Source organism: Pan troglodytes, chromosome 18 (assembly GCF_028858775.2).
Source record: "Pan troglodytes isolate AG18354 chromosome 18, NHGRI_mPanTro3-v2.0_pri, whole genome shotgun sequence".
Taxonomy (NCBI): Eukaryota; Metazoa; Chordata; class Mammalia; order Primates; family Hominidae; genus Pan; species Pan troglodytes.
In genome coordinates, this window is record NC_072416.2 from 15,072,067 (window position 1) to 15,099,990 (window position 27,924).

Genomic DNA, 27,924 nt, shown 5'->3' on the forward strand with positions numbered 1-27,924 from the left:
CTTATATAGTCCCAGTAATATAGCTCATTCTGAATACATGACAGGCTTTATTGTTATGACTGTTACTATTACTTTTGTCGTCCTCATTGTTCTTATCCATGCTGGAAGCGGGCTGTAGAGAAGCTGCGGTGGGGGAATAAAGAGAGACACCTTAGTCCACTTGTAAGTGGTGACAGTCATAAAAGCTTCCAGGAGGGGGTGATTCTTGACGCAGTCTTTTTTTTTTTTTTGAGATGGAATCTCACTCTGTCGTGCCCAGGCTGGAGTGCAGTGGCACAATCTCTGCTCACTGCAACCTCTGCCTCCTGGGTTCAAATGATTCTCCTGCCTCAGCCTCCCGAGTAGCAGGGATTAGAGGCACCTGCCACCACACCCGGCTATTTTTGTATTTTTAGTAGAGACGGAGTTTCGCCGTGTTGGTCAGGCTGGTCTCGAACTCCTGACCTCAGGTGATCCACCCACCTCGGCCTCCCAAAGTGCTGGGATTACAGGCGTGAGCCACTGCGCCTGGCCTGAAGCAGTCTTAAATGTGGAGTTGGGAGTGAGTGGGGTGGGGGCCCTGTGAGCTCTCCCAGGCCCCAAGACGAGATGTCTGGGCAAAGGGTGAAGAGGGGAAGAGGGGGTAGGTAGGAGAAATGGCCCCCTGCTGTGAAGGTTGAAACACTGCAGATCCTGAGAACATCGCTCCAATTAACTGAGCCCCAGGGGTCTGTGAGGAGGAGAGTATTAGATTTATTATATTGTGATGTCTTTTGCTTTTTCATTTAGGGGCTTGAGCTTTTCTTCTTCTTCTTCTTCTTTTTTTTTTGTTTTTTTTTGTTTTGTTTTTTTGTTTTTTTGCATTGAAGTTATTGATCCACAGTGTACGAATGATGCTCTCCTGCTCTGTGGTCTAATGAAAAAAGTCAGCTCTGATAGAACACATCAAAAAGTGAAATAAACTCATTCCCTTAAAAAAAAAAGTTGACCTTTTGCAAAAAGTGTCAGAAAATGGGTCCATCTGTGTTACGTAAAGTGTGAGTTTTCTCTCTGAGTTGAATGAAGTCTGGAAATGATCATGTAGAAAACTTCTGCTTCAGAGTGTCAAGAATTGAGGGGTGTTGCTCTTGGTCACAGCATCTTCTGAGCTGTTACCTAAACCCACAGCCGGTGCTGTGAGGTCGGGCCATGCTCGTGACACAGCTTTAGCTCACAAGCTGCTTTCTGAAGTCTTGTTCCTTCATTCATTTGTTCTTTCCTTCATTCTTTCTTTCAACTAACCAGGCAACCAGTGAACCCACGAACAAAGACTTATGGGGAACCTTCTGTGCAGGCCTCTTCTGTGCCCTGGGGATATACTCAGGAGGCCAGAGAGATAAGATGGCTTCTCCCAAGGAGTGCAGGCTTAATAAACAGTTCTGCAAATAGCACTTTACTTTTATTCAGCAATGAGTGCTGGGAAGGAAATAAGACCTGGTGATGGTGGAGGGGACCAGGACACAGGGGTGGAGGCTGCTTTATCTTGGGTCATTGGGAAGGCCTTTCTTCATTTTTCTTCATTGATTGGGGCAGGAATAGTCCTTGGGCTTTTTGGCAGCCCAGACTGAACAGATCGGTCCTCCGCATTTACACATTCGCCAATTACCGTTAGTCACGGCTGTTTGCATATCTTGTATTCTAAGACTTGACCCTGGTTCTCCAGAAACCTTGTGGTGTGTTGGAGGAAACAGATGCATTTTTGGGGTCCAGGCTGTCACTGTAAATATTCATGATGAATAAGGGGCACACACCAGGACTGTAGAAGTCCAGGGTTTGGGCACTTAGCCCAGGCTGGCATGGGGAGTGCTCAGGAAGACACACCTTGTGGAGAAAAGGTGGCCTGGGCTGGTGGCAGGAGGATCAGGCAGAGAAGGCTGGGCAGGGCATCCTAAGAAGGGGGATGGCAGGAAGCAGAGCCAGGGAACAGCACGCTATGTATAAGAGCAGCAACGCCACACATGTGCCGCGCGTCACCTCCTGTAGGCCCAGGGTCAGACCCTGCCTTAACTGGGATGTCCGAGTACAGGGCTGTCTGGGTCCATGCCTTCACTTGCCAGTGACAGGAGCTTGGCTAGTTTATGTGGGAGGGAAAAATAGTTGAGGAGAGGAGAGGCGCTTATTCTGCTAGAATTCAATGGCAGCTCACAGAATGAAGTGTGGGGGTGAGAGGCTGGGTCTTGCAGCCGGGGAGCAGGGCTCCCCACTATGCAACTGCCAGGGGCAGAAGACTTTCTCCCCATGTGTTGACTGTGCATTGGTCTTAGGGAAGGGCTTTGGTGGAGTGGACCTGGTGCATGGGGTAGTGTGACTGGCCGGGCCTGGGCCATGGCATGGGGGTGAGGGTATGGGTAGAGGTGGGTTCTGTGGCAGAGCCACTAGGAATATGCAGAATGTGGAGCGGGTTCCTGAGTGGAAGGAGCCCCAGGGAAACAAAACCAATCACATGCTTCTGAAAAGTTGTGTGTGTCCCGTTCCTTTCCGACCCTGTGGAGGTCCACTCCCACCACGAGTCATTACATTTGTCTACATCTTGGTTAGCCACAGTTCTGGGCAGCTTTTGTCACCTTGAAAACAGAGAAAAGAAATGTCTTGAGGGGAGATAATGTCGATCTAACGAGCCTTCTTCCTCTGCCTTAACGTCCACTCATTGGAACACCCCATTTAGAAACTCGGCTCACAGGATCATAAAACTGTAATGATTGGCCAGGCGCGGTGGCTCACACTCGTCAGCCCAGCACTTTGGGAGGCTGAGGTGGGTGGACCACCTGAGGTCAGGAGTTTGAGACCAGCCTGGCCAGTATGGTGAAACCCCGTCTCTACTAAAAATAGAAAAATTAGCCTGGCGTGGTGGCATATGCCTATACTCCCAGCTACTGGGGAGGCTGAGGCAGAAGAATCGCTTGAACCCGGGAGGTGGAGGTTGCAGTGAGCCGAGATCATGCCACTGCACTCCAGCCTGGGCAACAGAGCAAGACTGCGTCTCAAAAAAAAAAAAAAAAAAAAAAAAAGAAACTTAGCTGGGCGTGGTGGGCGTGGTGGTGCGTGCCTGTAATCCCAGGTACTTGGGAGGCTGAGACACAAGAATCGCTTGAACCTGGGGGGCGGAGGTTGCAGTGAGCTGCGATTGTGCCACTGCACTCCAGCCCAGGCGACAGAGTGAGACCATGTCTCAAAACAAAACAAAAACCCAGAAAACTAATGATCAAAGGCCCTGTTCATCTTTCTCTGGACCCATTCCAGTTCATAGCTGTTTTCATTCCTGATGCTTATGCCAGTGCTTAAGGGTCAGTCTCCTCTGCTTAACTTGCTGGCCAGAGTATCTGTCCCCTGCCCCCTGTTTTGAGGTCCTCACATGGGGCATCCTTCTTAAAACCTCCCATGCTTGTTCTCTTGCCCAGCCCTAGATCAAGGTTGATGGGCAAGTTTACTGGGTGGTGTTTATTTCATGCCATTTGACATGCTGGGGTGGAGAGTTTGGACTATGGATTGAAACATGCTTCTGCCTGGCCTCAGGCAACTTAATTGACCTTTCTGGGCCTCAGTTTCCTTCTCTGTGAAATGGGGATAATATTATAACAGGAACAAATCGGTAAGATAATACTCATTATTGACCAGAGTGTCTACAAAGTAGTAAGCTCTCAGTGGCTGTTTTTGTTTCTCTGTTTGCCTGAAATAGGAAGTAGCTGATCTGTGAGCTCTAAGATCAGAAACCTGGGCCCTGGGGACAGGCCTGTACCCTGAAAACTACAAAGCAGGGTGTTTGGTGGGGTGGGAGGCAGCAGAAGGGGGAGCAGGGCGAGGGAGCCGATGTTCATTCATTTTTTTGTGTGTCCTGTCTCAGAGCCAGAGTGATATGCCTGGAAGTGCTAGTCAGGGGGGTAGTATGTATCTAAACCACTGTTTTCTAAACTGTGTCCTGAAACAGCCTTGTGTACCCTGCAACCCCCAAAGCAGGGCCTTCCCATAACCCACCCAAAGACAGTTCCTCCAAGTGCTAGGGACCCGCCAACACCCCTGCACAACGGCTGGGGGCTTTCTTAACTTCCTGCATCTGACACCGAAGGCCCTGCTGACCTCATCCAGGACAGCACAGGTCAGACAGGCCTTTGCTCCAGTCCCATGAGCACACTGATGTTAACCTGTAAGGAAAGGCTAGAACGGGGGGGTGCCAGGCCTGACATCTAGCATGGGAAGTCCCTCCATGCTGCCACTTTGTAACATCTGTTACAAAGTATAAATTCAGCCTTCTGGGGTCCCAGAGAAAAGGGAACTGGTACTTGGTGTGTTTGGTGTCAGTCCTGTTATGGGGGTGGGGGAGGGTTTGGTCATCTCTTCATGGGGAAGAGGCTGTGATCTGTGACCAGGTCATATACCAGGAGCTTGACCTCGGGCCAGTCTGTCCATCCCCAGGCCCAGGAGAGGGTTGGAGGGATCACATCACTTTGCCATTTGCAGCTGTTCTTCAGTTGCAGAGAATGTGCGCACCCTGCTGCCCTCTGCCTCTCCGTCTTTCTTCCTCTGTCTCCTCCCGTTTTCCTCTATTCCTCCCATCCCAAGAAATCAGCACAAGCATCAGCTGATAGGACCCATCTGGTCTTAGCCAGTATTGAGAATAAAGGCATTTCGCAGGGACACACTTCTACCTTACAACTGTTTCTTAAAATTCTGAAGTATTCTCTAGATCAGAAAAAGATCCCATTTATTAAATTGATGACCAGCGAGGAGACGGTCAGGTAGTTTAGTTGAAGGGAGCAGCTCCTTCTTAGGGCACCTAAGACTCAGGCCACAGGCAGGCAAGTACGAGGCTCTGAGAACCTGCCCTGCTTGAGGGGTCCTGGGCATGGCTTTGGCTACTTCCATTTTTATGAACCCTTCTAGACATCTCTTGGGACATAGCTGTTTCAGGACACAGTCTAGAAAACACCAGAGGACGCAGTTTAGAAAACACCAGTCTAGATATGTATTTCCTCCTTGATGAGCATAGTTCTCAGCAGCTGCATCCAGTAGCCCAGTCTGGGTCCTCAGCCTTGTGGGGTTCTTTTGCTTTGCTCCTAGAAGGCCCCGGCTGGAATGTTGTCACCCATGATCCTGGGTCTCCTTGCAGCAGAGCCAGCCACTCCATGGTGAGGATGCACTTTGTTGGTTCCCCTGGCTTCTGGGCCTTGGGCAGGTTGAAATGGCAGGTGTAGTCCCAGCTGGGCAGGGCATCCTGAGAGAGGGGATGGCAGGAAGCAGAGCTAGGGAGCAGCACGCTATCTGTGGGAACAGCGACGCCACACACGTGCCGCGCGTTACTTCCTGTAGGCCCAGGGTCTGGGCCTTGGGGTTGGATTTTGGGTCTGCCTTGCTCCTGGGGCAGCTGCTAGGATCAAATGTTGTGGGGGCAGGTGTCAATGGCACTCAATTGGGGCGCCACACACACCGTGAGTTTTATGTTGGTGATGCAGACGTAGCTGAAGGTTGATTTTCCAAAGGGGATTAAAGCTCTTTTCCTGGCGATGCCCGAGACCCCTGCTATGCTCTGCTGCAGCCCCCGGAACAGTATTGGCACAGGTGAGGGCCACGCCTCCTCCCTGGGCCCAGGCATCAGGCGCTGGCTCTCCACAGGAGGCCGCAGCTTAAGGAGCTCACAGACGTTTCTATTCGGAGAGAGGGGAAGGAACGAAGACAGGAACACAGCACCGTTTTTAGTACCAGGAGACAGCGACAGCTTGGCGTCAGTGCGATGCGTGACATTTCCGTGTGTAAGGTGTGCTGCTGCCTGGTGGAGTGGCGCGCGAGCACCTGGCTGCTTTCCTCCCTGCCAGATGCCATTTCAGGAAATCGCCTTTGTTGCTCAGGCGTTTATACCCCTGACTGCTCAGGCGCAGCCTGGCTTGGGATTCAGGAGGGCTGAGGGGCCTCTCTGAGCTCCCCTGGTGCCTGGAAGGACTCTTCAGGGTCCTAGCCCCTGGCCTGCCATGAGGGCCATCATCTTTAGGCACTTTCTGACCGGGGGACTTTGGCTGTGTCCTTTTGAGACACAGTGTTGCCCTGTGGCCCAGGCTGGAGTACAGTGGCTCACTGCAACCTCCGCCTCCCGGGTTCAAGCAATTGTACTGCCTCAGCCTCCCTAGTAGCTGGGATTACAGGTGCCTGCCACCATGCCCGGCTAATTTTTGTATTTTAGTAGAGATGGGGTTTTGCCATAGTGGCTAGGCTGGTCTCGAACTACTGGCCTCAAGTGGTCTGCCTGCCTCGGCCTCCCAAAGTGCTGGGATTACAGGCATGAGCCACCACGCCCGGCCTCTTTCCTTGTCTTTGAACTTGAGGTATCGCTAGGGTATTTCCAATGTCCCGGTCCAGGCCTGACATCTCTGAATACATGAAAGGAAAGTAGCAAACCTGAGATTCTGAAAGACAGTTTGTGTTCCAGCTTAGAATGAGAGACAGAGAAAGCAACAGCGTGTCCATAAAGAATCATGGGGGTTTAAAACTGTTACTGAAATCCTGTAATTTTTCAGGGTAGCCCAAATGAAAGTGGTATGTTTCTTTCTCTTTGCTTTTCCTCCTGTTTTTCATTCTTTCTCTCTCACTTTGCTTTTCTTCCTTTCTTGGTCTGTTTCTTTTCTCTTTCTCTCTTTCACCTGAGTCCTGGCAAGGTGTCACACACTGTGCTCTCAGCTCAGGATGGAGTGGATGGGCCTGAGGCCCTGCCCACCACATTCCCTGTCTCATAGCGGGGAGAGTCAGGTTCAGACGGCTGTGAGGCAATGGGTCAGGGGGTAGTGTGAGAGGAGGGTTGCCTGTGCCAGGCATGGGAGATGGTGGCCTTTGCGGAGGACAGGTGACATCTGAACTGAGTCTCAGGACATACATATGAAGTACATCAAGGGGCAGAATGGGGCTGGCAGGTAGACAACATCTCTGTCTCCCCGAATTGCTGGTTAGCTGTTCTGAGTCCTTTCCCCTCTTGACCCTGGCTCCTTCCCCACCCATAGCTGCCCTCTCCTCCTTCATAGCCCCAGGACCCAGAGTCCCTGGGAGGGGTCAGGAGCACACCGGCACCCAGATTTATCTCCACCATCTTCCCCTTCTTGCTTCAGGTGAAATCTCAAAAATGCATGCTGGCTGCTAGCACTTAATGTCTTTTTCGGCTGCACCATCAGTGAAGCAGGGCTGGCCTTCCAAACCACTCTGGGGGGTGCCCTTCCCCCCCAGCCTAGGGCCACTGCCTGGCATCTTCATGCTGGGCTTGCTGCAGCTGCCCACAGCCCAGGGCCCCAGCGGTCCATCTGCACTGCCAGGCCCAGCTCTGCCTGGTGTGGGCTCCTCACCCCATGTGGCACAGATGCAGAACCTTGGACTTGGACTTGGACTTGGGAGCACACGTCCACTCTTGGCCAGGGGCTGCTGGCTTACTGAGAGTTTCTTGTTGACCTTTCCAAGCAGCCTCAGAGATTCACCTCTTGGCCTAGCTTGGGCAGGAGTGGGGAGGTCAGGGGGCAGGAGTAGGGGGGCATCTCTGGACTATCTTTATTCTGACCTACTTGATGCATCAGGTGACTTGAAGGCAGCCACCAGTCCCATGAGGCCAGGCAGGCAGTTCACTGCAGGCATCCCAGCCCCACCTGGTTTCTAGCCAAGGCATCAGCCCTCCTTGGGAAACTTTCACCTAATTTGAGAGCTCAGCTGGGTTCAGCGCTCTCCCCTCTCCCTTTATTTTCTTTCTGCTATTGTCCTTCTCCTTTCCTCCTTACCACCCAGTTTACCTCTCCCCTTCTTCATTTACCCCCTCACTCCAACCCAGGACCCCTTTACTCTGGCAGACCCTGTCTTTCCAGTGATCATTTGATCTCAACCTCTGTCCAAGCAGGAAAAGGTAGCAGCCTAGATTTGGACATTCTTTTAACACAGACCAGCATGGAGGCTGCGCCTTGCTGGGTGCCGGGTAGAGGCAGTGAGGCTGCCTGGTCTATGGTGGCAAGGACAGCCAGACTCACAGACTTTCAGAACTTCAGCTCAGAGGTAAGAGCTTGTCGTTGAAGAAATTATCATAATCATGAATGAACAGTCAGAAAGCCCAGGGACTTTTGAGCACATTAAAATCAGAAGAGGTCACATTTGAACTGAGATCTGATGACTGAGTTGGAGCTAACCAGGTGTAGGGGTGGAAGGAACGTTGTAGACTCAGGGAAGGTTCTGGGCTGAGGGCCTGGGATGGACAGGAGCCGGGCCTGTTGGAAGAACTGGAAGATCTACCTGGCTGCAGAGAGGGAAACACAGCAGGGAAGGGGGAGAGTGATGTAAGGTGAGGGTAGAGAGGAAGGCACCGGACAGGATTGTCCACCTGCCATGTAGACCATTGTCTTCCATCGTGGTTGCACATGGCAGCCCGGGCTTCCAAGGCAGGGCTCAGAGCAGGTGAGAAGGAAGGCTTCCCTTCCCCAGCCTCCCTCATCAGTGAGGCCAGTCTTTCCCAGAGGCCCTCCACCTGCTCTTGTCCTGGTTGCAGGGTCACCTGAGAAAGTGTCATTTGCCAGCCTTGCAATGGGAAGCAGCCTCTGTAGGCAGGGAAGAGAGCTGAGAGACGGCTAGTGGGCCAGCAGCTGCATGTCTACCATGACCTGGTGACAAGATAGTGACACCTAAGAGCCACTGGAAGTCACCAGAGAGGCCAGCGGGGAGTAGTGGGTCCTGATTTTCCGGTGTGGAGTCAGGGCTTGGCTTCTGAGTTAGCCACTATATTAGTTTGTTTTTACACTTGTGATAAAGACATACCAGAGACCGGGCAATTTACAAAAGAGGTTGAATGGACTCACAGTTCCCTGTGACTGGGGAGGCCTCACAATCATGGTGGAAGGTGAAAGTCCCATCTCACATGGTGGCAGACAAGAGAATGAGAGCCAAGCGAAAGGGGTTTCCCCTCATAAAAGCATCAGATCTCGTGAGACTCATTCACTACCACGAGAACAGTATAGGGGAAATTACCCCCATGATTCAGTTATTTCCCACTGGGTCCCTCCCACCACATGAGGGAATTATGGCAGCTACAATTCAAGATGAGAGTGGGGTGGGGACACAGCTAAACCATACCAGTCACATACTAGCCATGTGACCTTGGTACACTTACTTTGCCTCTCTGAGGCTCAGTTTCCCCCTTTTCTGCTAGGGCAGTAGTACACCTTCACCCCTGCAGTGGGGGAAGAGCACTAACATGCTTGGTGCAGGGTGGGTGCTCCCCAGATGCCAAGTTGTATTTTCCTGGCTCTCCCTGAGTATCTGGTGGGGTTCAGCTGGCTGGCCAAACTGTCCAGCTGGTGTGTGGGTGCAGGGGACGTGGGGATGCAGCCCAACTCTGCCTCCTGGAATTGCGTGGCCTTGGGCCAGCCTCGCCTCTTAGAGTCTCATGTATAAAATGGGAATGTCACCCACCCCACCGGATTGACTCGAGACTGAAAGAAGCTGTGCTCGCAAAGGGCATAAATTGGAACACGGCCCAGAGCAGGAGTCAGCACCTGTCACATCCTCCCTCCCCTTGCCTTGAGCTTCAGCCTTCTCTCTCTCCTGTCCTTAAAAACAAAAGAAAAGAGATATTCACAAACCATAAAACTCACCTTTTCAAAGTGTACGATTCAGTCACTTTTTAGGATATTCACAAGATTACGCAACCATCACCACTCTAATTCCAGAAGGTTTTCATCACCCTAGAGAAACTCTGTGGCTGTTAGCAAGCACTCTCCATCACCCCCACAACCCTTCCCCTCCTAGCCCTTGGCAGCCAGTAATCGACTTTCTTTTCTTTTTTAACTTTTATTTGAAGTTCAGGAGTACAAGTGCAGGTTTGTTACGTAGGTGAACTTGTGCCATGGGGGTTAGCTGTACACATTAGTTCTTCACTCAGGTATTAAGCCGAGTACTCATTAGTTATTTTTCCTGATCCTCTCCCTCCTCCCACCCTCCACCCACCAGAAGGCCCCAGTGTGTGGTGTTTCCCTCTGTGTCACGTGTTCTCATCCTTTAGCTCCCACTTCTAAGTGAGAACATGCAATACTTGATTTTCTGTTTCTGTGTTAGTTTGCTAAGGATAATGGCCTCTACCCCCATCCATGTCCCTGCAAAGGACATGATCTCGTTCTGTTTTTGGCTGCATAGTATTCCATGGTGTATATGTACCACGTTTTCTTTAACCAGCGTATCATCGATGGGCATTGAGGTGGATTCCATGTCTTTGCTATTGTGAATAGTACTGCAGTGAGTATGTGCTAAGCATGTGTCTTTATAATAGAATGATTTATATTTTTCTCTGCAGATTTTTCTCTAGATCTGCCTTTTGTGACTTAGAATCGTAGAAATCATACAATACGTGGCCTTCTATGCTTGGCTTCTTTCACTTAGCGTAATATCCTCAAGTTTCATCTGTGTTGTAGCATGCATCACTACTTCATTCCTTTTTTTTTTTTTTTTTTTGAGATGGAGTTTCTGTCGCCCAGGCTAGAGTGCAGTGGCGCTATCTCGGCTCACTGCAAGCTCCGCCTCCCGGGTTCCCGCCATTCTCCTGCCTCAGCCTCCCGAGTAGCTGGGACTACAGGCACCTGCCACTGCACCCGGCTGATTTTTTTTTATTTTTGGTAGAGACGGGGTTTCACTGTGTTAGTCAGGATGGTACCAATCTCCTGACCTTGTGATCCACCCGCCTCAGCCTCCCAAAGTGCTGGGATTACACGTGTGAGCCACCACGCCTGGCCTACTTCATTCCTTTTAATGGCTGAATAATATTTCATTGTTTGGGTAGATCACATTTTTCTTATCCATTCATCTCCTGATGGCCATTTGGGTTGTTCCCCATTTATGGCTGTTACGAATTATGTAGCTATGAACATTCCTATACTAGTCTCTGTGTGAACGTTTGTCTTCAGTTCTCCCGTTTTGTGGTTGTCCTTCCATTTTGATAGTGTCCTTTGAAGCACAAAAGTTTTTAATGTCGGTAAAGTCCAATTTATCTGTTTTTTCTTTTGTTGCTTGTGCTTCTGGTATCATGTCTAAGAATCCTTTGCCTACTTGAGGACACACAGATTTAGCCCTGTGTTTTCTTCTGAGAGTTTTATAGTTTCAACTCTTAAATTTAGTTATTTGATCCATTTTGACTTTTGTTTTGTTTTGTTTTGAATTAGATTCTCACTCTGTCACCCAGGCTGGCGTGCAGTGGCGTGATCTCAGATCCCTGCAACCTCCGCCTCCTGGATTCAAGCTATTCTCCTGTCTCAGCCTCCCAAGTAGCTGGAATTAAAGGCACCTGCCGTTATGCCTGGCTAATTTTTGTAGAGATGAGGCTTCACCTTGTTGGCCAGGCTGGTCTTGAACTCCTGACCTCAGGTGATCTGGCCGCCTCAGCCTCCCAAAGTGCTGGGATTACAGGTGTGAGCCACCACGCCTGGCCTTGACTTAATTTTTATATATGGTATGAGGTAAGGATCCAGCTTCATTTTATTGTGGATACCCAGTTGTCCCACCACAGTTTGTTAAAAAAAAAACTGTTCTTTCCTCACTGAATGATCTTGGCACTCTTGTCAAAAACAAGTTGGCTATAGATGAATGGGTTTGTTTCTGGACTCTTGACTCTGTCCCTTGCATCTCTATGCCTGTCCTTCTGACAGTGTCACTCAGTCTTGATTACTCTGGCTTATTAGGATGTCTTGGAATCAGGAAGTGTCTATTCACTCTCCTAACCCTGTTTCTTCTTTTCTCTCTTCTTCCCTTCTCTCCTTTTATCTTTTGTGCAATCTTTAGGGCAAGGGATTACAAGTGTGTGTTGTAAAGGGCCAGACAGTAAATATTTTATGTCTTTGTAGGCTGTGCAGCCTCCATCTTAGATGCAACTCTGTTCTTACAGAGTCAAGGCAGCCATAGGCTATATGTAATGAATGGATGTGACTGTGTGTTTTTTTGTTTTTGTTTTTTGATATAGGGTCTCAGGCTGTCACCCAGACCCAGGCTGGAGTGCAGTGGCACAATCATGGCTCACTGTAGCTGCTACCACCTGGACTCAAGTGATCCTCCCACCTCAACCTCTCGAGTAGCTGGGACTATAGGCACTTGACACCACACCTGGCTAATTTTTTCTTTATTATTTGCAGAGACAAGGTCTCACTATGTTGCCCAGGCTGGTCTCCAACTCCTGGGCTCAAGCCATCCTCCCATCTCGGCCTCACAAGTCCTGGGATTTTAGGTGTCAGCCACCATACCTGGCTGTGTTCAAAAAAAACTTTTTTTTCTGGTTTGACACTGAACTTTGAATTTCATATACTTTGCCCATGCTAAAGAATATTGCTTTTCTTTTGATTTTTTTCCGGCTATTTAAAAATGTGAAAATCATTCTTAGTCTGTGGGCCGTATGAAAACAGCCAGCAGGCCAGGCGGCCAGCCTGGTTTGAGAGGAGTGCGTCTGGAGGGAACAGTGTGTCAGAGGAAGATGGAGCATCTGCCTGAATCCTGCCGGGCCTAGGGCCTGCGTGGGCTTTCTCTGTCATGCTCCTTCCTATGGAAGCTGCTCAGTAGATCCTGCTGGGGACATGGCATTGCGGCACTGAGACATCAGAGCAAGGTCACCTGTGTGCTACTAGAGGGGCCCACGCTGTTCCTCCCTGACTACTCTACCAACCCCTGGCCAAGGCAGCAGAGAGAGTCTTTGCGCAGATACTCTGATAAATCAAACTACAATGGATGCCAGCCACATGTTTTACCTTTTCTTCTGGAAAAACACACAATCCTGACTGCACCCCAAAACATCAGCTCTAAATCTTTCTAAGAGGAGCATGGCTTTTTTTTTTTGAGATAGGGTCTTGCTCTGTCGCCCAGGCAGGAGTGCAGTGGTGCTATCTTGGTTCACTACAATCTCTGCCTCCCCTTCAAGCGATTCTCCTGCCTCAGCCTCCCAATTAGCTGGAACTACAGACATGGACCGCCATGACTGGCTAACTTTTGTGTTTTCATTAGAGACAGGTTTTCACTATGTTGACCAGGCTGGTCTCAAACTCCCGACCTCAGATAATCTACCTGCCTTGGCCTCCCAAAGTGCTGGAATTCCAGGCATGAGCCACCGCACCCGACCAAGCACGACTTTTAAAGCCAGTCCAAACTCTGCCGGATGGCTGTCATGTGTGACTTTGGTCTAGTAAGTTAGTCTGTCTGAGCCTCAGTTTCTTCACTTGCAAAAAGGGTATGGGATGAGTGAGTACCTTCTTCACTGGGGAATGTGAGCATTCGAAACTTGCATAGCACCTAGCATGTAATAAGCACTCAGTATAGCACCTAGCATGTAATAAGCACTCAATATAGCACCTAGCATGTAGTAAACACTCAGTATAGCACCTAGCACGTAGTAAGCACTCAGTATAGCACCTAGCATGTAGTAAGCACTCAGTATAAGACCTAGCACATAGTAAGCACTCAGTATAGCACCTAGCACATAGTAAGCACTCAGTATAGCACCTAGCACGTAGTAAGCACTCAGTATAGCACCTAGCATGTAATAAGCACTCAATATAGCACCTAGGACGTAGTAAGCACTCAGTATAGCCCCTAGCACGTGGTAAGCACTCAGTATAGCACCTAGCACGTAGTAAGCACTCAGTATAGCACCTAGCACATAGTAAGCACTCAGTATAGCACCTAGCATGTAATAAGCACTCAATATAGCACCTAGGACGTAGTAAGCACTCAGTATAGCCCCTAGCACGTGGTAAGCACTCAGTATAGCACCGAGCACGTAGTAAGCATTCAGTATAGCACCTAGCATGTAGTAAGCACTCAGTCAAAGCTATTTGCTGCTGTGCTGCTGTTTCTTCCCACTGCATCCCTTATTGCACTGGATGCTGAGGGAGATGCAGGTGGCTGCTTCCAGCCTGTGGTGGTTCCCTGAGCCTGCAGCCTCATCTGCAGCATAGGAATAGACACAGATACTCAAGTACTGGCCCCAGATCCTGGTACATAGTAGATGTTGACTTTTCTTCTTTGCCTGAGCTGGATCAGGTGGGTCTAGGGGGAATTCTTGTTCCATACCAGAGTAAGCATTTGTGGCCTGTTTCTGGCACAGGTACCTGAGTCATTTTCCTGGACTTTTTGAACGAGGGAGAGCGTTTTTCTCCATGGCCTGCAAGCCTCACTCCCCAGGCTACAGGTCCTTCCCTCTGTCTCTTCCTTGTAGGCCCCACCCCATTTACAGGTCATATTCATCACATCTCCATAACCCCTTCCTCTAGATCAGGGGTGAGCAAACTGTGGTTTGTGGGCCACATTGTCCCCTCGACAGTGTTTTTTTTTTTTTTTTTTTAAGACAGAGTCTCACTCTGTCATCCAGGCTGGAGTGCAGTGGCACGACCTCAGCTCACTACAATCCCTGCCTCCTGAGTTCAAGGGGTTCTCCTGCGTCAGCCTCCCAAGTAGCTGGACTATAGACATTTGCCACCACGCCCAGCTAATTTTGGTATTTTTAGTAGAGATGGGGTTTCACTATGTTGGCCAGGCTGATCTTGAACTCCTGACCTGAAGTGATCTACCCACCTCGGCCTCTCAAAGTGCTGGGATTATAGAAGTGAGCCACTGTGCCTGGCTGACAGTTTTTTTTTTTTAAATAAAGTTTTATTGTAATGCACCCATGTCCATTCATTTATATAATGTCTGTGGCTGCTGTTACACAACAAAGACAAAGGTGAGTCTTTAGGACAAAGCCCGTATTATCCACAAAACCTAAAACATTTATCATCTGGCTGGCTGCAGAAGACGTTTGCTGAGCCCTTATTGAGATGCCCCCGCTTCAGGGCTCCTGTATGCTGAGCCGTCCTCCATTCTACGCTGTTCATTCTGTACACTGAGCAACTCTCCTGTGTGCGTCTCCCCAGGAGGCTGGGGCTCCCTGAGGGTAGGGCTCTCTCATCCTAGGTGCCCACCTTGCTCACAACACAGGCACATAGTAGGTGCTCAATACCTATGAAGTGATAGATGACTGGCTGGCTGAATGAATGAAAGAATGAAATAAACATGAAATAGTAAATCAAGATGGAGTTCTTCCCAGGTCCACCTAAGCTAAGCTTTTTCACTTACAAAAAATTAGCCTCAGTGTACAGTGGGTTCAGAACTTCTCTTTCTGCAGCCCATCAGCTTCCTCTCCAACCTCACAAGTAGGTGTCACCAGTAAAAATGGCTGACACTCAGCATGGTGTCTACTGTATGCCAGGCCCTGGATTGAGTGCTTTACAGATATTAACCAATTGAAGCCTCGGGACAACCCTAGGAAGAAACTCCTGCTGCTGCCCCCATTCTACAGATGAGGAAATCGAACACCTGAGAGGCTAAGCCACTTCCCCAAGTACACTAAGCTAGTAAATGTGTGTGAAAAGGGAGTGCATTCAAACCCAAGAGGTGGAGCTCCCGAGTCCACGCTTTCCCGCTGCACACCTGCTTCCATGCAGCTCCTGGACGTGCAGTTGAAACAGTAGCTTCTCATTCTTTTTTTTTTTTTTTTTTTTTTTTTGAGACAGGGCCTTGCTGTGTTGCCCAGCCTGGAGTGCAGCGGTGCAATCTCGGCTCACTGCAGCCTCCACCTCTTGGGCGTGCAGCGGTGCAATCTCGGCTCACTGCAGCCTCCACCTCTTGGGCTCAAGCAGTTGTTCAGCTTCTGCCTCCTGAGTAGCTGGGACTAGAGTCGTGCACCACCATGCCCGGCTAATTTTTGTATTTTTAGTAGAGACGGGGTTTCACCATGTTGGCCAGGCTGGTCTCAAACTCCTGACCTCAAGTGATCCACCCACCTTGGCCTCCCAAAGTGCTGGGATTACAGGCGTGAGCCACTGTGCCTGGCCCCATTTGTTTTTGAGACAAGGAAACTCCTTTCAGAGTCTCTGCCTAGAATCTTAAAAGCTCAGCAGAGTCATTAATTGTTCTTTATCATCTGGCAGGATATTTAATGTAGTAACTGCCTCTAATTGAGTGGGTAATTCAGGATTGATCTAGCACTCCAAGAGGGACCCACCGTGTGCTCCCTGAATAGAGAGGAGTCAGAGGAGCTTATCAAGAACATTGCTCAGAATAGGAGCTAGTATCGATGTTTTAGTTGGAAAGAGTTGGCCCTGTGGAGGGGATTCCTTGCAGAGTTTCATGGCGGTGGAGCTCCTGTTGACTTTCCTCTGTGCCTTGTTAGGTATACTCAACACTTAACATGGATGAGGATTAAATGATTTAACCTATAGGAAACACTTAGAATCGGCTCCAGTATGTACTAAGCTCTCAATATGAAATGGCCGTTATTAACCTGTTTTATTAACTGGATCCCAACGAGCTGCCTCATGTTCTTTATTTTCTAAGGGCAGGATTGAAGTATGTAAAATAGGAGCCGGGTGTGGTGACTCACACGGTAATCCCAGAACTTTGGGAGGTCAAGGTGGGCGGATCATTTGAGGTCAGGGGTTCAAGACCAGCCTGACCAACATGGTGAGACCCCGTCTCTACTATAATATAAAAAAAATTAGCAGGGTGTGGTGGCACGCATCTGTAGTCCCAGCTACTTGGGAGGCTGAGGCAGCAGAATCACTTGAAGTTGGGAGGTGGAGGTTGCAGTGAGCCGAGATGGTGGCACTGCACTCCAGCCTGGCGACAGAGGGAGACTCTGTCTCAAAAAAAAAAAAAAAAAAAAAAAAAAAAGTAAAATAAATGCTACAGACCAGCACCATTTCTTAAATACAAACTTTGATTCTGAAAGCATCCAGGCAATTGAAGAAGTCCCATCGGCTTAGCATGAACTTTGGGCACCTTTCTGTCTTACCTTTTTCTGCAGATGGACAAAAGTATACATGATGGATTTTTGTTGTTAGCGGAATTCTAAAAATCAAAACTAAAAACTATCCTGGTGTCCAGCCTAATCCTGGATACCCCCAAAGACTCTCAGTCAGTACTTTCTGGATCAATTTTCACCCTTCTAAACCTCATTTTTAATCTGTAGTAACAAAAGTCCAGAGAAACCACCCGGACAGAGCCGAGATTTCATAAATGGGAAGAAGACAGTGTAAACCAGCAGCCTGTTCTCCTAGGTCTTACAGCAAAATCAATATTCCCTTGCTGTGAGACCCGAATGGTGGAAACCAGTTGGCTGAGGGGACTCATTGGATGCCTTTTGAAAATTCCTTGGCTGGAATTGAGATGCAGGTTAACAGATAAGATTGCCAGCTCGTGTGTTATTTTTCAAAGCTGTCTCCTGAGATTGTGTTCGTCACTTGGCGAGAGTGCTTCATGTGTCCCACAAAAGCGGGAACAGCCCCACCACTCAGAGAGCCCTCTCTTCCCTGTACCCTGCCCCTCTCAACACACATCTGAGTGTCTCCATTGCTGGCACGTTGTCAGGAAGACACTAGGGAAGGGCTTTTATCCAGTGGGATGAAAACCTCCCCCAAATCAGCTGATGGTAGCTGAGATCATTCACATCTAGCTCCGGGAAGGCCTAGGATTGGGGCTTGGGAATGATGACGATGGTGGCGTTCCCGGGATTGTGCTGATTGCGGATGTATGAGGCCTATGTCTCGCAGTGGCCCCACCAGGGCAACAGCAAGAATGACATTATTATCTCCCCATTTATGGATGAGCATTGAAGTTCAGAGGGGTTAAGCAAGGTGACCAAGGACACGTAGCTTGTAAGTGACAAAACCAAGACTTGCGTCCGGGTCTGTCTCACTTCAAAGCCTGTGAGTTTCCAGCTGACCACCTTTCCCTGTCCTCCTTGCAACCCCAGTGAACTTCCCTGAATCCCCTTCCTCAGATCCCTGTCTTTGGTCAAGGATGGTGGTGACGGTGACAGACACCAGCTGAGTATTGGACAGCATTTTTACCTGATTCCCATGATATATTGCCATGTCTTCAATTGCTGGTGAACATGTTTTTCATAAAGTGCAGATTATTAAATTGTTCAAGGCAATTGGGAACTCTTTTTTTTTTTTTTAGGCCACCAAGTCAGTGATCCTGTTTGACTGCAGTTATTTTTCATGGTGACACCTCCTGCTTATGTACAGCCCAACGTCTGGTGACATACTAAAGGTTCTGAGAAGTTGATGAGAAAAGAGCAGATGACTTCTTTTTTTTCCAGAAAATCCTCTTGCCCTCATTGTTGGCTGGAAAAGCCTGACTTTATCGCATTCCACCCTGCTAATTATGGGAGTGGCTGCCCAGTGCTCAGAGACAGAACTGAGACTTTCCCTGAAGTGTCTGGCTCATAGTCATGTCTGTCAGTCTTTCTCCAAGACAACAAGCTGTCCTGATCAGGTGCATCAAACCTCCTTGCATCCAGCTCTACCCATTTTCTTCTAACTAAGCATCTTTCTTTGCCTTTTGGACGGTAGTGATTTGCTTTGGTTTTTGCATTCACTAGGCTCTACCCATAGGTACCAGGTTGACTCCCAGTGATTATCTCTCCAAGCTAGGGGAAGAGTTGCTGGCTGCAGGGCAGGTTTGCATTGAGGAAGAAGACTCAGTTTAGTTTCAACGTACATGTACTATGCAACCTAATTTCTGCTGGATATGGTGCCCAAAACTGGGGATAGAGAGATGAGACATAGCTCCTTACCCTCAGGTGGTGCTCAGTCTAGTTGGGGTGGATAGGGAAGGCAGGCACAGCAGCAGGGGATAGGGAGGAGGAATAGTGATAGACCTTGGTCTAGGGCATTGGAGGAACACAGAAGTTGGGTAGAATTGAGGAGAGGAGAAGAGACCAGGGAAGGATGTTGCAGGGTGAAGATGCTGGAGGCAAGCCCTCCAAGATAAGTAGAACTTAGCCAGGCAAAGAAGGCACGGTGGGGACAAGCAGAGGGAACAGGCTTGAGAATAGGCATGGCAAGGACAGGGATCATGGCATATGTGTGAGCTTGGAGTGAGCTGGTTTAGGTGGATTATGCAGTGCAAAGCAGGTAATGATGTTTGTATTTGACATCTTAACTCACAAGTGACAGAAAACCCAAACCAAACTGGCTTACACAAAAAGGGAATTTGTTACTCTCTGTAAGTCAGTAGTCTTGGGGGTAACCTGGCTGCAGGCACGGGTTGATCAGGGGCTCAAATGCAGCACCTCCCCCGCTCCAGCTGTGCATCTCCCTGCTCTGTTTTCTGCATTTAGAAGTCACAGTCACTTCAGAAGCTATTTGTCTGACGTTACGCAGGTTGCATCCAGGCCTGTCTCACTTCAGAGCCTGTGGGTTTCCTGCTGACCACTATCCCTTCTCTTCCCTGCAACTCCAGTGAACTTTCCTAAATCCCATTGCTGAAATCCCTGTCTTTGGTCACAGATGGCGGTGACAGGGGCAGACAACAGCTGTACATTTGACAATGTTTTTACATGGTTTCTGATAAGATTTGGCTGTGTCCCCACCCATATCTCATCTTGAATTGTAGCTTCCATAATTCCCCACGTGTTGTGGGAGGGACCCGGTGGGAGATAATTGAATCATGGGGGGCGGTTCCCCCATACTGTTGTTATGATGGTGAGTAATTCTCAGGAGACCTGATGGTTTTATAAGGGAAAACCCCTTTTGCTTATTCTTGTTCTCTCTTGCCTGCCACCATGTAAGAGGTGGCTTTGCTCTTCCTTTGTCTTCCGCCATGATTGTGAGGCCTCCCCAGCCATGTAGAACTGTGAGTCCATTAAACCTGTTTTTCTTTATAAATTACCCAGTCTCAGTATGTCCTTATTAGCAGTGAGAACAGACTAATACAATTCCCATGATATATGGAGACACTCAGTTGTGTGTTGAGAGGGGCAGGGTGCAGGGAAGAGAGGGCTCTTGAGTGGTGAGGCTGTTCTAGCTTTTGTTTGGGCACATTCTCAAACAGCCTTTCTTCTCATGGGCAGGAGTCAACTGTGGAAGCTGCAAATGGGATCAACTTGACTTCAAGTCAGTGAGAAAAGGGTACAGCTCTCTATCCCATTAATTGGAAAAGCTGCACCCAATCATAGGCAATGATGTGCCCATTCCTGAACCGCTTGCTGTGGCCAAGGGAATGAGGTGCTCTGACTGGCTGAGGCCCAAATCATAGGCTCTGTCCAGCGCACACGGTGTGAGAGAAGGGAAGACGGAGGCTTCCCGGAGAGTGGTCAGGCCACGGTTACCAAAGAGGATGCAATATGAACCAGGTGGCCCAAAGGATGAGCTAGTCAGATGGGCTTTGTCTGCTTGCTGAAGAGCTTGGGCATTGACCCAGAGAATTTAAGTGGAGGAGTGACATGGTATGATTGGAGCTTTAGGCCAATCATTGTGGTGGCAGTGGGGAACCTAGGGTCGATCAGGGACCATTTGGAGGTCCTGGCAAGTACAGCTGATGAAGGACCAAGGGCAGGAGTGGAGAAAACCCAGAACACATGAGGAGGTAGAAGTGCCTGGACTTGATACACCATCCCCCTGCTTGCCCAGTAAGCAAACCGAGATGAGCTCCGCCAAGCAGTTGAGTCAGGGACCCAGTACTAGGGAATAACAAGGCTTCTGACCATGGCTTTGCACAGAATATGCACCTTCTACAAGCAAGGGAGAAAGTACGTCTCCTGCCCCCAAAGTAGCCACTTTTGTCCTTGAACAGAAGAGCTGCAGAGGTACTTACTGCTATTTTTATTGATTCAACAATCTGCTACTCGCTGGCCTCCAAACTCCTGAGAGTTATGAGCTCATTACTGCCAACCACATTGCTCTAAAGTACACATTAGGTTCATAAACACAATTTCAGGGCTCTGTGCGAAATGGAGATGCTCTGTAACAGAAAATTAGCTTCTTCCCCACCAGCTCCACCAAGTTTACATTTCATCTCCTTGGATGGCAGTGTTCTTGGTAGGGGAGAGAAAGCAATCCATGGAGCTGGGAGTATTAGAGGCTGATTGCCGAGTAGGAGCCTCCTCTTGTCCCCAACCATTTAATGATCCGGTGGCTGCCCAGTGTGTGGGATGACCTGTGACCTACTCTGTTCTATTTACCAACCAAAGAGATTCCATGCAGCAGCCTTTTAGCATTAACAGAAATAGGAAAGGCTGCCATGCACTGGTTGCATTCAAGAAACGGATGGGGCCGGGTGCGGTGGCTCACGCCTGTAATCCCAGCACTTTGGGAGGCTGAGGCAGGTGGATCATGAGGTCAGGAGATCAAGACCATCCTGGCTAATGGGGTGAAATCCCCATCTCTACTAAAAATACAAAAAATTAGCCGGGCATGGTGACGCACACCTGTGGTCCCAGCTACTTGAGAGGCTGAGGCAGCAGAATCGCTTGAACCTGGAAGGCGGAAGTTGCAGTAAGCCCAGATCGCGCCACTGCATTCTAGCCTGGGTGACAGAGCAAGACTTCATCTAAAAATAAATAAACAAACAGATGGTTTCTAACCAAACTGGCCTTACCGGATACCTCCAATTCTCTCTTTCTTAAAATAAGGGAGTGATGTCTTTGGCCTGGATAAGCAGCTTGAGCCATATGGTTCTTCTGGATTCAGCTCTAGAAAGGGCCCATGCTCAGCTGTTTAGCTTTGGACAGTTATTGAGCCCCACCGAAGCTCAGACCTGTCATCTGTGGGATAGGGTGCTGGACCCACCCTGAGGGATTATCACGAGGCTTAAATGAGGTAGAACAGCTGTAGGGAGCTCAGTGCAAGTTCTAGCTGAGTGGCCCTGGGCAACTCTGAGATAATGCCCTTCAGTGATTCTTGGCCAGGGGTGGTTTTGTTTTGTCCCTACGGGGACATTTGGCAATGCCTGAAAGCATTTTTTATTGTCACAACTGGAGTGGCTGCTACTGGCATCTCATGGGTGCAGGCCAGGGATGCAGTGGAATGTCTCACAATGCACAGGACAGCTCCCATACAACGAAGACTTATCGAGCCCCAAATGTCAGTAGTGCTGTGACTGAGAAAACCTCAGGTAGAGAAAACTGTGGGGTATCTGGAGCTGACTGTGTTCTCAATAGTGGGTAGCCGTCAAATGGTAAGTGCTCTGTGCCAGGGACTGTGCTAAATGCAGAAAGTCAGAGATCAGAGGCAGATGCCCACCGCTGAGTACACCGCTCCGTAGAGACCAGAGGAGCTCAGAGGAGAGGTGCCTCATACAGCCTGGAGGCAGGATGGGGTGAGGGGGTGAAGGATGGCTTTGTGGATGGGGAGGGCATCTGAGCTGAGTCTGGAAGTTGCCCCAATCATTTTCTCTCCTTCTTCAGTGGATGTGAGGGAGGGTCACCAGCCCTGGGGACTGGCGTGGGGAAGAGGTAGCTTGCATCTGTGACTGCCAGACCCCTCCAAATGTGAGGTCACATGGGCCCGTGGGTGTGAGGAGAGGAGCCGGGTGGTGAAGGTGTTGGCAGGCATGGTGCTGTGGGACAGGAACTGTCACCTCTGCTCCGACATGAGATCACAGGCCTATCTATCCTGTTCAAGTTGGGTTTTAAAATAAAATTACTCCTTGTTCTGACTGCAGCTGTCATTTCTTTTGTTATTTCTGAGGCCGTTTGTTAGTAAGAGGAATAATTTAGAGCTTGGAGGTGGACTTCATCTTGGCTAGTTGCTAGGCACCCACTTTCTTAAGGCACGGGGCCCTAGATGCAAAAAGGATCCCCAGCAGTAAGACCTGGGGCTGTCTCACTTGGTGGCAGCATGTGCCTCCCCTCCCACCCTTCATTCTCCCAGGCGTATAGACAGCAGAGTGCCAATGTGGCATTTCCACAGACGAACCAACTGCTGTAAGCCTCTGAAACAGGAATGTTACATATATGGCTCTCATGCCACCTGGCCCCATTCACCTGTCCATGGCAGACGTGACTAATCAATCACAGACTTTCTCATCAAACTCAGATGCATTCTCAGAATCATCCCCCACATGACCACCACCTTCCCCAGGCAACCACCACTGTACACTAGAGTAGGCAGGTAGCTCTAGACTTGGCAGGTTTGCCATCCTTGCTGGAAATCCTTACTGGCGGTGTGACCCTGGGCACATCATATAACCCCAATTTATTTCCTCTTAAACAAAATGCAGATGCCTAATGCCTACTTTGCAGGGTTGTTGTGAAAACGAAGAGAAGTAAAAACAAAGAAAGTGGCTGTCATGGAGTCCAGCTGGAGTAAGGGCTCAGTAATTTTTTTTTTTTTTTTTAAAGAAATGGGGTCTCACTGTGTTGCCCAGGCTGGTCTTGAACTCCTGGTCTCAAGCAGTCCTTGTGCCTCAGCCTCCCAAATTGCTGGGATTACAGGCATGAGCCACCTCGCTGGCCCTCAGTAATTGTTCCTTTTCTTGCTTTTTGCATAAAACTTACCCTTCAAAGACTGCAGTGGGACTTGTGGTTCATTTAATTCTGCTTGATATTGTCATTTATCTTTTCAGCTGTATTTGTTTGAGTCCTCAATAAGACTGTAGGCATTTAGATTGCAGGGAAGGTATCTTTGGAATTTTTTTTGTCCCCTGGCCTTCCATCAAGATGTGGTAATTGGATGTATAGGAGTGTGGCAGACACTGCTAGTTGCTTGCTGAAAATAGCCATGGGTTTTTTTGTTGTTGTTGTTGTTTTCCTTATCTCTTAGTAACAGAGCCCTGGGCATTATGCCCACATAGAAAATAGTAAATTTCTCAGCTTCCCTTGCAGCTACATATGGCCATGTAACTAAGATCTGGCCAGTAAGATATAGGTAGATGTATTGGTTGTGGCTTCCCAGAAAGGCTGCTTATACCTCATCTGCGTGGTACATGCCTTGCCTTTCTGCTTCTTGTTGCCTAGAATTGAGATATGATAGCTGGAACTCTAGCAGCTGCCTTGGGCCATGTGGTAACCTGGGGGATGGCAACTCTGCAGCTAAGATCGCAGAGCAGAAAGATGGACGGCCTCAGTCCCTGATGACTAAGGAGAGCAGCCATCCCAATCCTGGACTGCCTCCCTGCAGACTGCTTGTCCATCAGAAAAGAAGCCCCAAGTGATTAGACCCCAGCTATTTTGGAACCAAATGCGATTCCTACCTGATGCAAAGAGCTCTTTGAGTAGAGGCTGAGAGAACTGCTGCCCAGAACTCTAGAGGTGACATAGCACATGGCATTTAGGGACTTTGGTGTTCAGCTCACATAGTCAACAGCTAGTTATGAGTTTCCATGGACCACAGGTGCTGCTGGGGAATGTGGCTTGCTGCTCATTTTAAGAGCAAACATCGAAAATAACCTGAAGAGAGAGGTGAGGAAGAACAGATCAGGCAGGGCCCTGCAAGCCACGTCTGGGAATTTAGACTTGAGCTTGAGTGCAGTGGCGCATCATTGAAGGAATGAATTTATTTATTTATTTTTATTTTTTATTTTTATTTTTTGAGATGGAGTCTCACCCTGTCACCCAGGCTGGAGTGCAGTGGCGCGATCTCGGCTCACTGCAACCTCTGCCTCCCAGGTTCAGGCGCTTCTGCCTCAGCCTCCCGAGTAACTGGGACTATAGGCATGCACCACCATGCCTGGCTAATTATTTTGTGTTTTTAGCAGAGATGGGGTTTCACCATTTTGGCCAAAGTGGTCTCGAACTCCTGACCTCAAGTGAACCACCCGCCTCGGCCTCCCAAAGTGCTGAGATTACAGGCATGAGCCATCACGCCTGGCCCGTTGGAGGACTTTAATTTACACTTGGGAACCATTGCTCTGGCTGTGGTGTGGAAAAGGAGTAGGAGGCAAGATAGCTGGTTTTGTCCCTCCTGACAAAGGTTTCCTCCTCCTTCTAGAAGACCTGAGTCTGTTAGCCAGCTCCAAGACGCCCTTCTCCTTGGCAGAACCCCACCGAGTCTGATTTGGGTGGCAAGTTAGAGCTTGGTCTACGCCTGGGGTTTCTAAAGCCCACACACCTCGTGGCCCTTTTGGCTGGGACTTCCAGACCCTGGGTCTACCCCATCAAGGACTTTTTTTTTGAGAACCTCCGGCACTCCTGGTCAGCCACACACCAGGCAAGCCCTGCATACCGGCTTGGCCAGCACCCGCCGTGGCTGTAACTGACCTCTAGGTGGCGGTGGCCACCTGCTGCCACTCTGGCTCCCAGAGCCCTGGCCAAGGAAGTCCTCTTTCTCCCCACGTTAGCCAGTGTTCCTTGTCTCTTCCCTCCCTGAGTTGTGGATCCCGGGACCTACGTTTTTCTTCCTCTGTCTTAGGTGAGACTTTTCCGACTTCCCAGTTTTCGCTGCTATGAGTGTCGGTAACTTCATCCAGTAGGCTTTGCAAAGTCTTTATTTGTGCAGAAGACTGGAGGAGGTGTCCCAGTGCCACACACAGAGATTTGCATATGCAGACCTTGGTCTTGACTGTCAGAAGCATCCATCCTTTGCTTAGTGCCAGATGCTTATAAGCAAGGATAGATGAGTTGTAGGTGGCCCGGTATGGAGGGTAAGCCCTCCCTCCTTCCTTCTTTCCTGCTTGCCTTCTTGTTTCCTTCTCTTCCTTCCATTTGTCCGTCCATCTACCTACCCACCCATCTAGCACCCATTGGGCATCTCCAGGAACTGAGGGCTCCTAGGGGTTTCCATCTTGGTTCTTGCCCTCAAGGAATTCATTGCATAGTAAAGATGAAGGCTTGTAAAGGTACAATTGCAAGTAAATGTTCAGGTGATGTTCATTTATTCATCTGTTCATTTGTTCGTTCATTCATTCATTCATAGTATTGAATATCCATTATTTCCAGGCACTGGTCTGGGTACTAGGGCATAGTGAATAAGACTCTGGTCATGTACTCCCAAGAATATGTATAATTAGTATTTGTCATTTAAAAGAATAAAATCTTAAAATGTGCAGAGCTTACGTTCAGTGGAGAGAGGACAGCAAGCCATCAATAAATAAAGTCTTGATATGTACCACAGATTGAGGTCAGCAGCTGCGATTGCCTGCCATTTCAGATGATTCATCTTGTTAACAGACAGTGTCAACCTATGGCATCAATAAATACAGCACGATACTGGAAAAAACTAGGCAAGATAATTGCTCATTATGCCAAATGCTGTGAAGAAGCAGAGAGAGAATGATGGTAGAGGATAGTTTTGGGGTGGGGTAAGGGTGTATACTGGGTGGCATGTGTGCACATGTGTGTGTGCGTGTGTGTATGTGCATCTGGCGAAAGTGATGTATACCTGGTGGGGCAGTGTGTGAGTACTTGGTAGTGTGTGCACCTGGTAGTGTGTGCATGGATGAGCATCTGATGGGGTGTGTGCATGTGTGCCTGAAGGGATACGTGTGTGAGTACTTGATAGTGTGTGCACCCGGTAGCATGTGTATGTATATGTATCTGGTGGAGTATGTGCATGTGTGCCTGGGGGGATGTGTGAAATTGCCTCCTTTCAGGGAGAGGATGCATTGGGATTGTGAGCTTTTCCAAAGGTGGAAAGGTTCTGAGCTGCTGGCCTTCACAGAGACGTACCTAGGTTGATGGGAGCTGCTCAGGAGCACCCTCTGAACTCCCAGAAGGCCCGGGGCATTAGCATCTTGTCTGCCGATGGCCTCCAGAGAGAACACTGCATCTCAGGACCAAAGCAGTGTTTGAGTTGCATTGACAGAGTTGATTGTGACACTCGAGGCTTCCTTTGCCATAATGCCACCCTCTTCTAGTGGGCAGTAAGCTGTGATGTCAGACCAGACCCCTTTACCCTTTTCTTCTCCTTACTAAGTAGCAATACATTCAGGGCAGGTCAAGTCACATTGTATGTTCATGTAGCATTTAAGGAGAGTTCAACCCCTTTCCAGAATTGCTAATAACACTACAATAAACACCGGTCATGCTTTATGCATGTGTTATGTCACAACCCTCTTAGGTGGGTGCTAATACTATCCCCGCTCTATAGATGCTAAAACTGATGCTCAGAAAGGTAAGGTAGGTTGGCCAGGGTTGTCCAGCTGGCAGGTGGTGGAGTCGGGGGTTAATCGAGGCAGCAGTTCCCACAGCCTGCACTTTAACCTCTGTTCTCTGGAGTGGGGCCTCCCCACTCTTAGTGATTGGGAGGCATCTGCCTGTGTTTTGCAGAGATACGGCAGGTCTCAAGAATGGCCCACACTATACCTCAATGCCTTGTCTAGAGCCTGAGCTCTTTCTCTACTGCTTCAGGACAGGGTGGTCTGGAGGAAGAACACAGATTAGGTGGGGGAAAAGACAAAGGTTCAAATCACGTCTCCACCACTCACTCTGGGTCTTTGGGTAAGGCCCTGTTCACACCTCATTTACCCATCATAAAAAGACTTGGACCAGGCAAAATGGCACACGTTAGCCTCTACCGTGGTGCTTTGCAAGCCTGCAAGATGGAAAAATGTTCATCCCAGCCCCATCTTGTATGTGAGGAAATTTTAAAACAAAATTGAATGCTATCTTACGGGCATTGTTATGAGAGAGAAATGAGTACATTGGGTAAATTAACTGTATTACGATGTTTGTGGTCTGCATACGGGTGCAATTTGATTGCGTGGGGAGACAAAAGAGGGTTCCTCGTGATGACTAATACATCTCTTGAAACATACATTAGAGAGAGGTGCAGAGAGTGTGCCTATCACATCTGAAATGTTCTATTGTTCTGTTTGTTTTTCATTACTCTGAAATGATTACTGCAAAAATTCCTAAATTGGATGCTTTTCAAAGAGGAAGATTAAAGACCATAAGCACAGTCTTGCAGCTGTGCAAAAAAGACTGTGCATCTGTAGACGGAGAGCCTTAACAGCTTCACCTTGGGCTCTGCACTGCACGTGGAGAAACCTCAGGCCCATTGGGAAGTGGCAGCCACATTCCATCTGTGAGCCCAGAGGGACCTTAGTTGGCATTTTGTAGCGTATCTGCCCCGAGCTGACCACCATCTGCTTGGCATTATTTAAAACCTCTTAAATGCATTTCGGCGGGGGACAGGTCTCCATAACACTGGGACAGGGAGGCAGAAGTCTTCTGGA

General features: G+C 49.0%; 1 protein-coding gene across 11 annotated transcripts in view; it reads left to right on the forward strand.

Annotated features, from left to right (window-relative positions):
• The window catches only part of SNX29 (sorting nexin 29), a 592,115-nt gene that overhangs the window by 448,594 nt on the left and 115,597 nt on the right, over positions 1-27,924 (forward strand). For 2 of the 11 annotated variants that reach the window (XM_063796681.1, XM_063796680.1), the window contains exon 19: positions 17,986-19,700. The exons of the other annotated variants lie outside the window; for them this stretch is intronic. In XM_063796681.1, coding sequence (XP_063652751.1) covers positions 17,986-18,033 — 48 coding nt within the window. In that variant the 3' untranslated portion in view covers positions 18,034-19,700. Of the gene's footprint in view, positions 1-17,985; positions 19,701-27,924 lie in introns of those variants that run through there. 11 annotated transcript variants of the gene reach the window in all.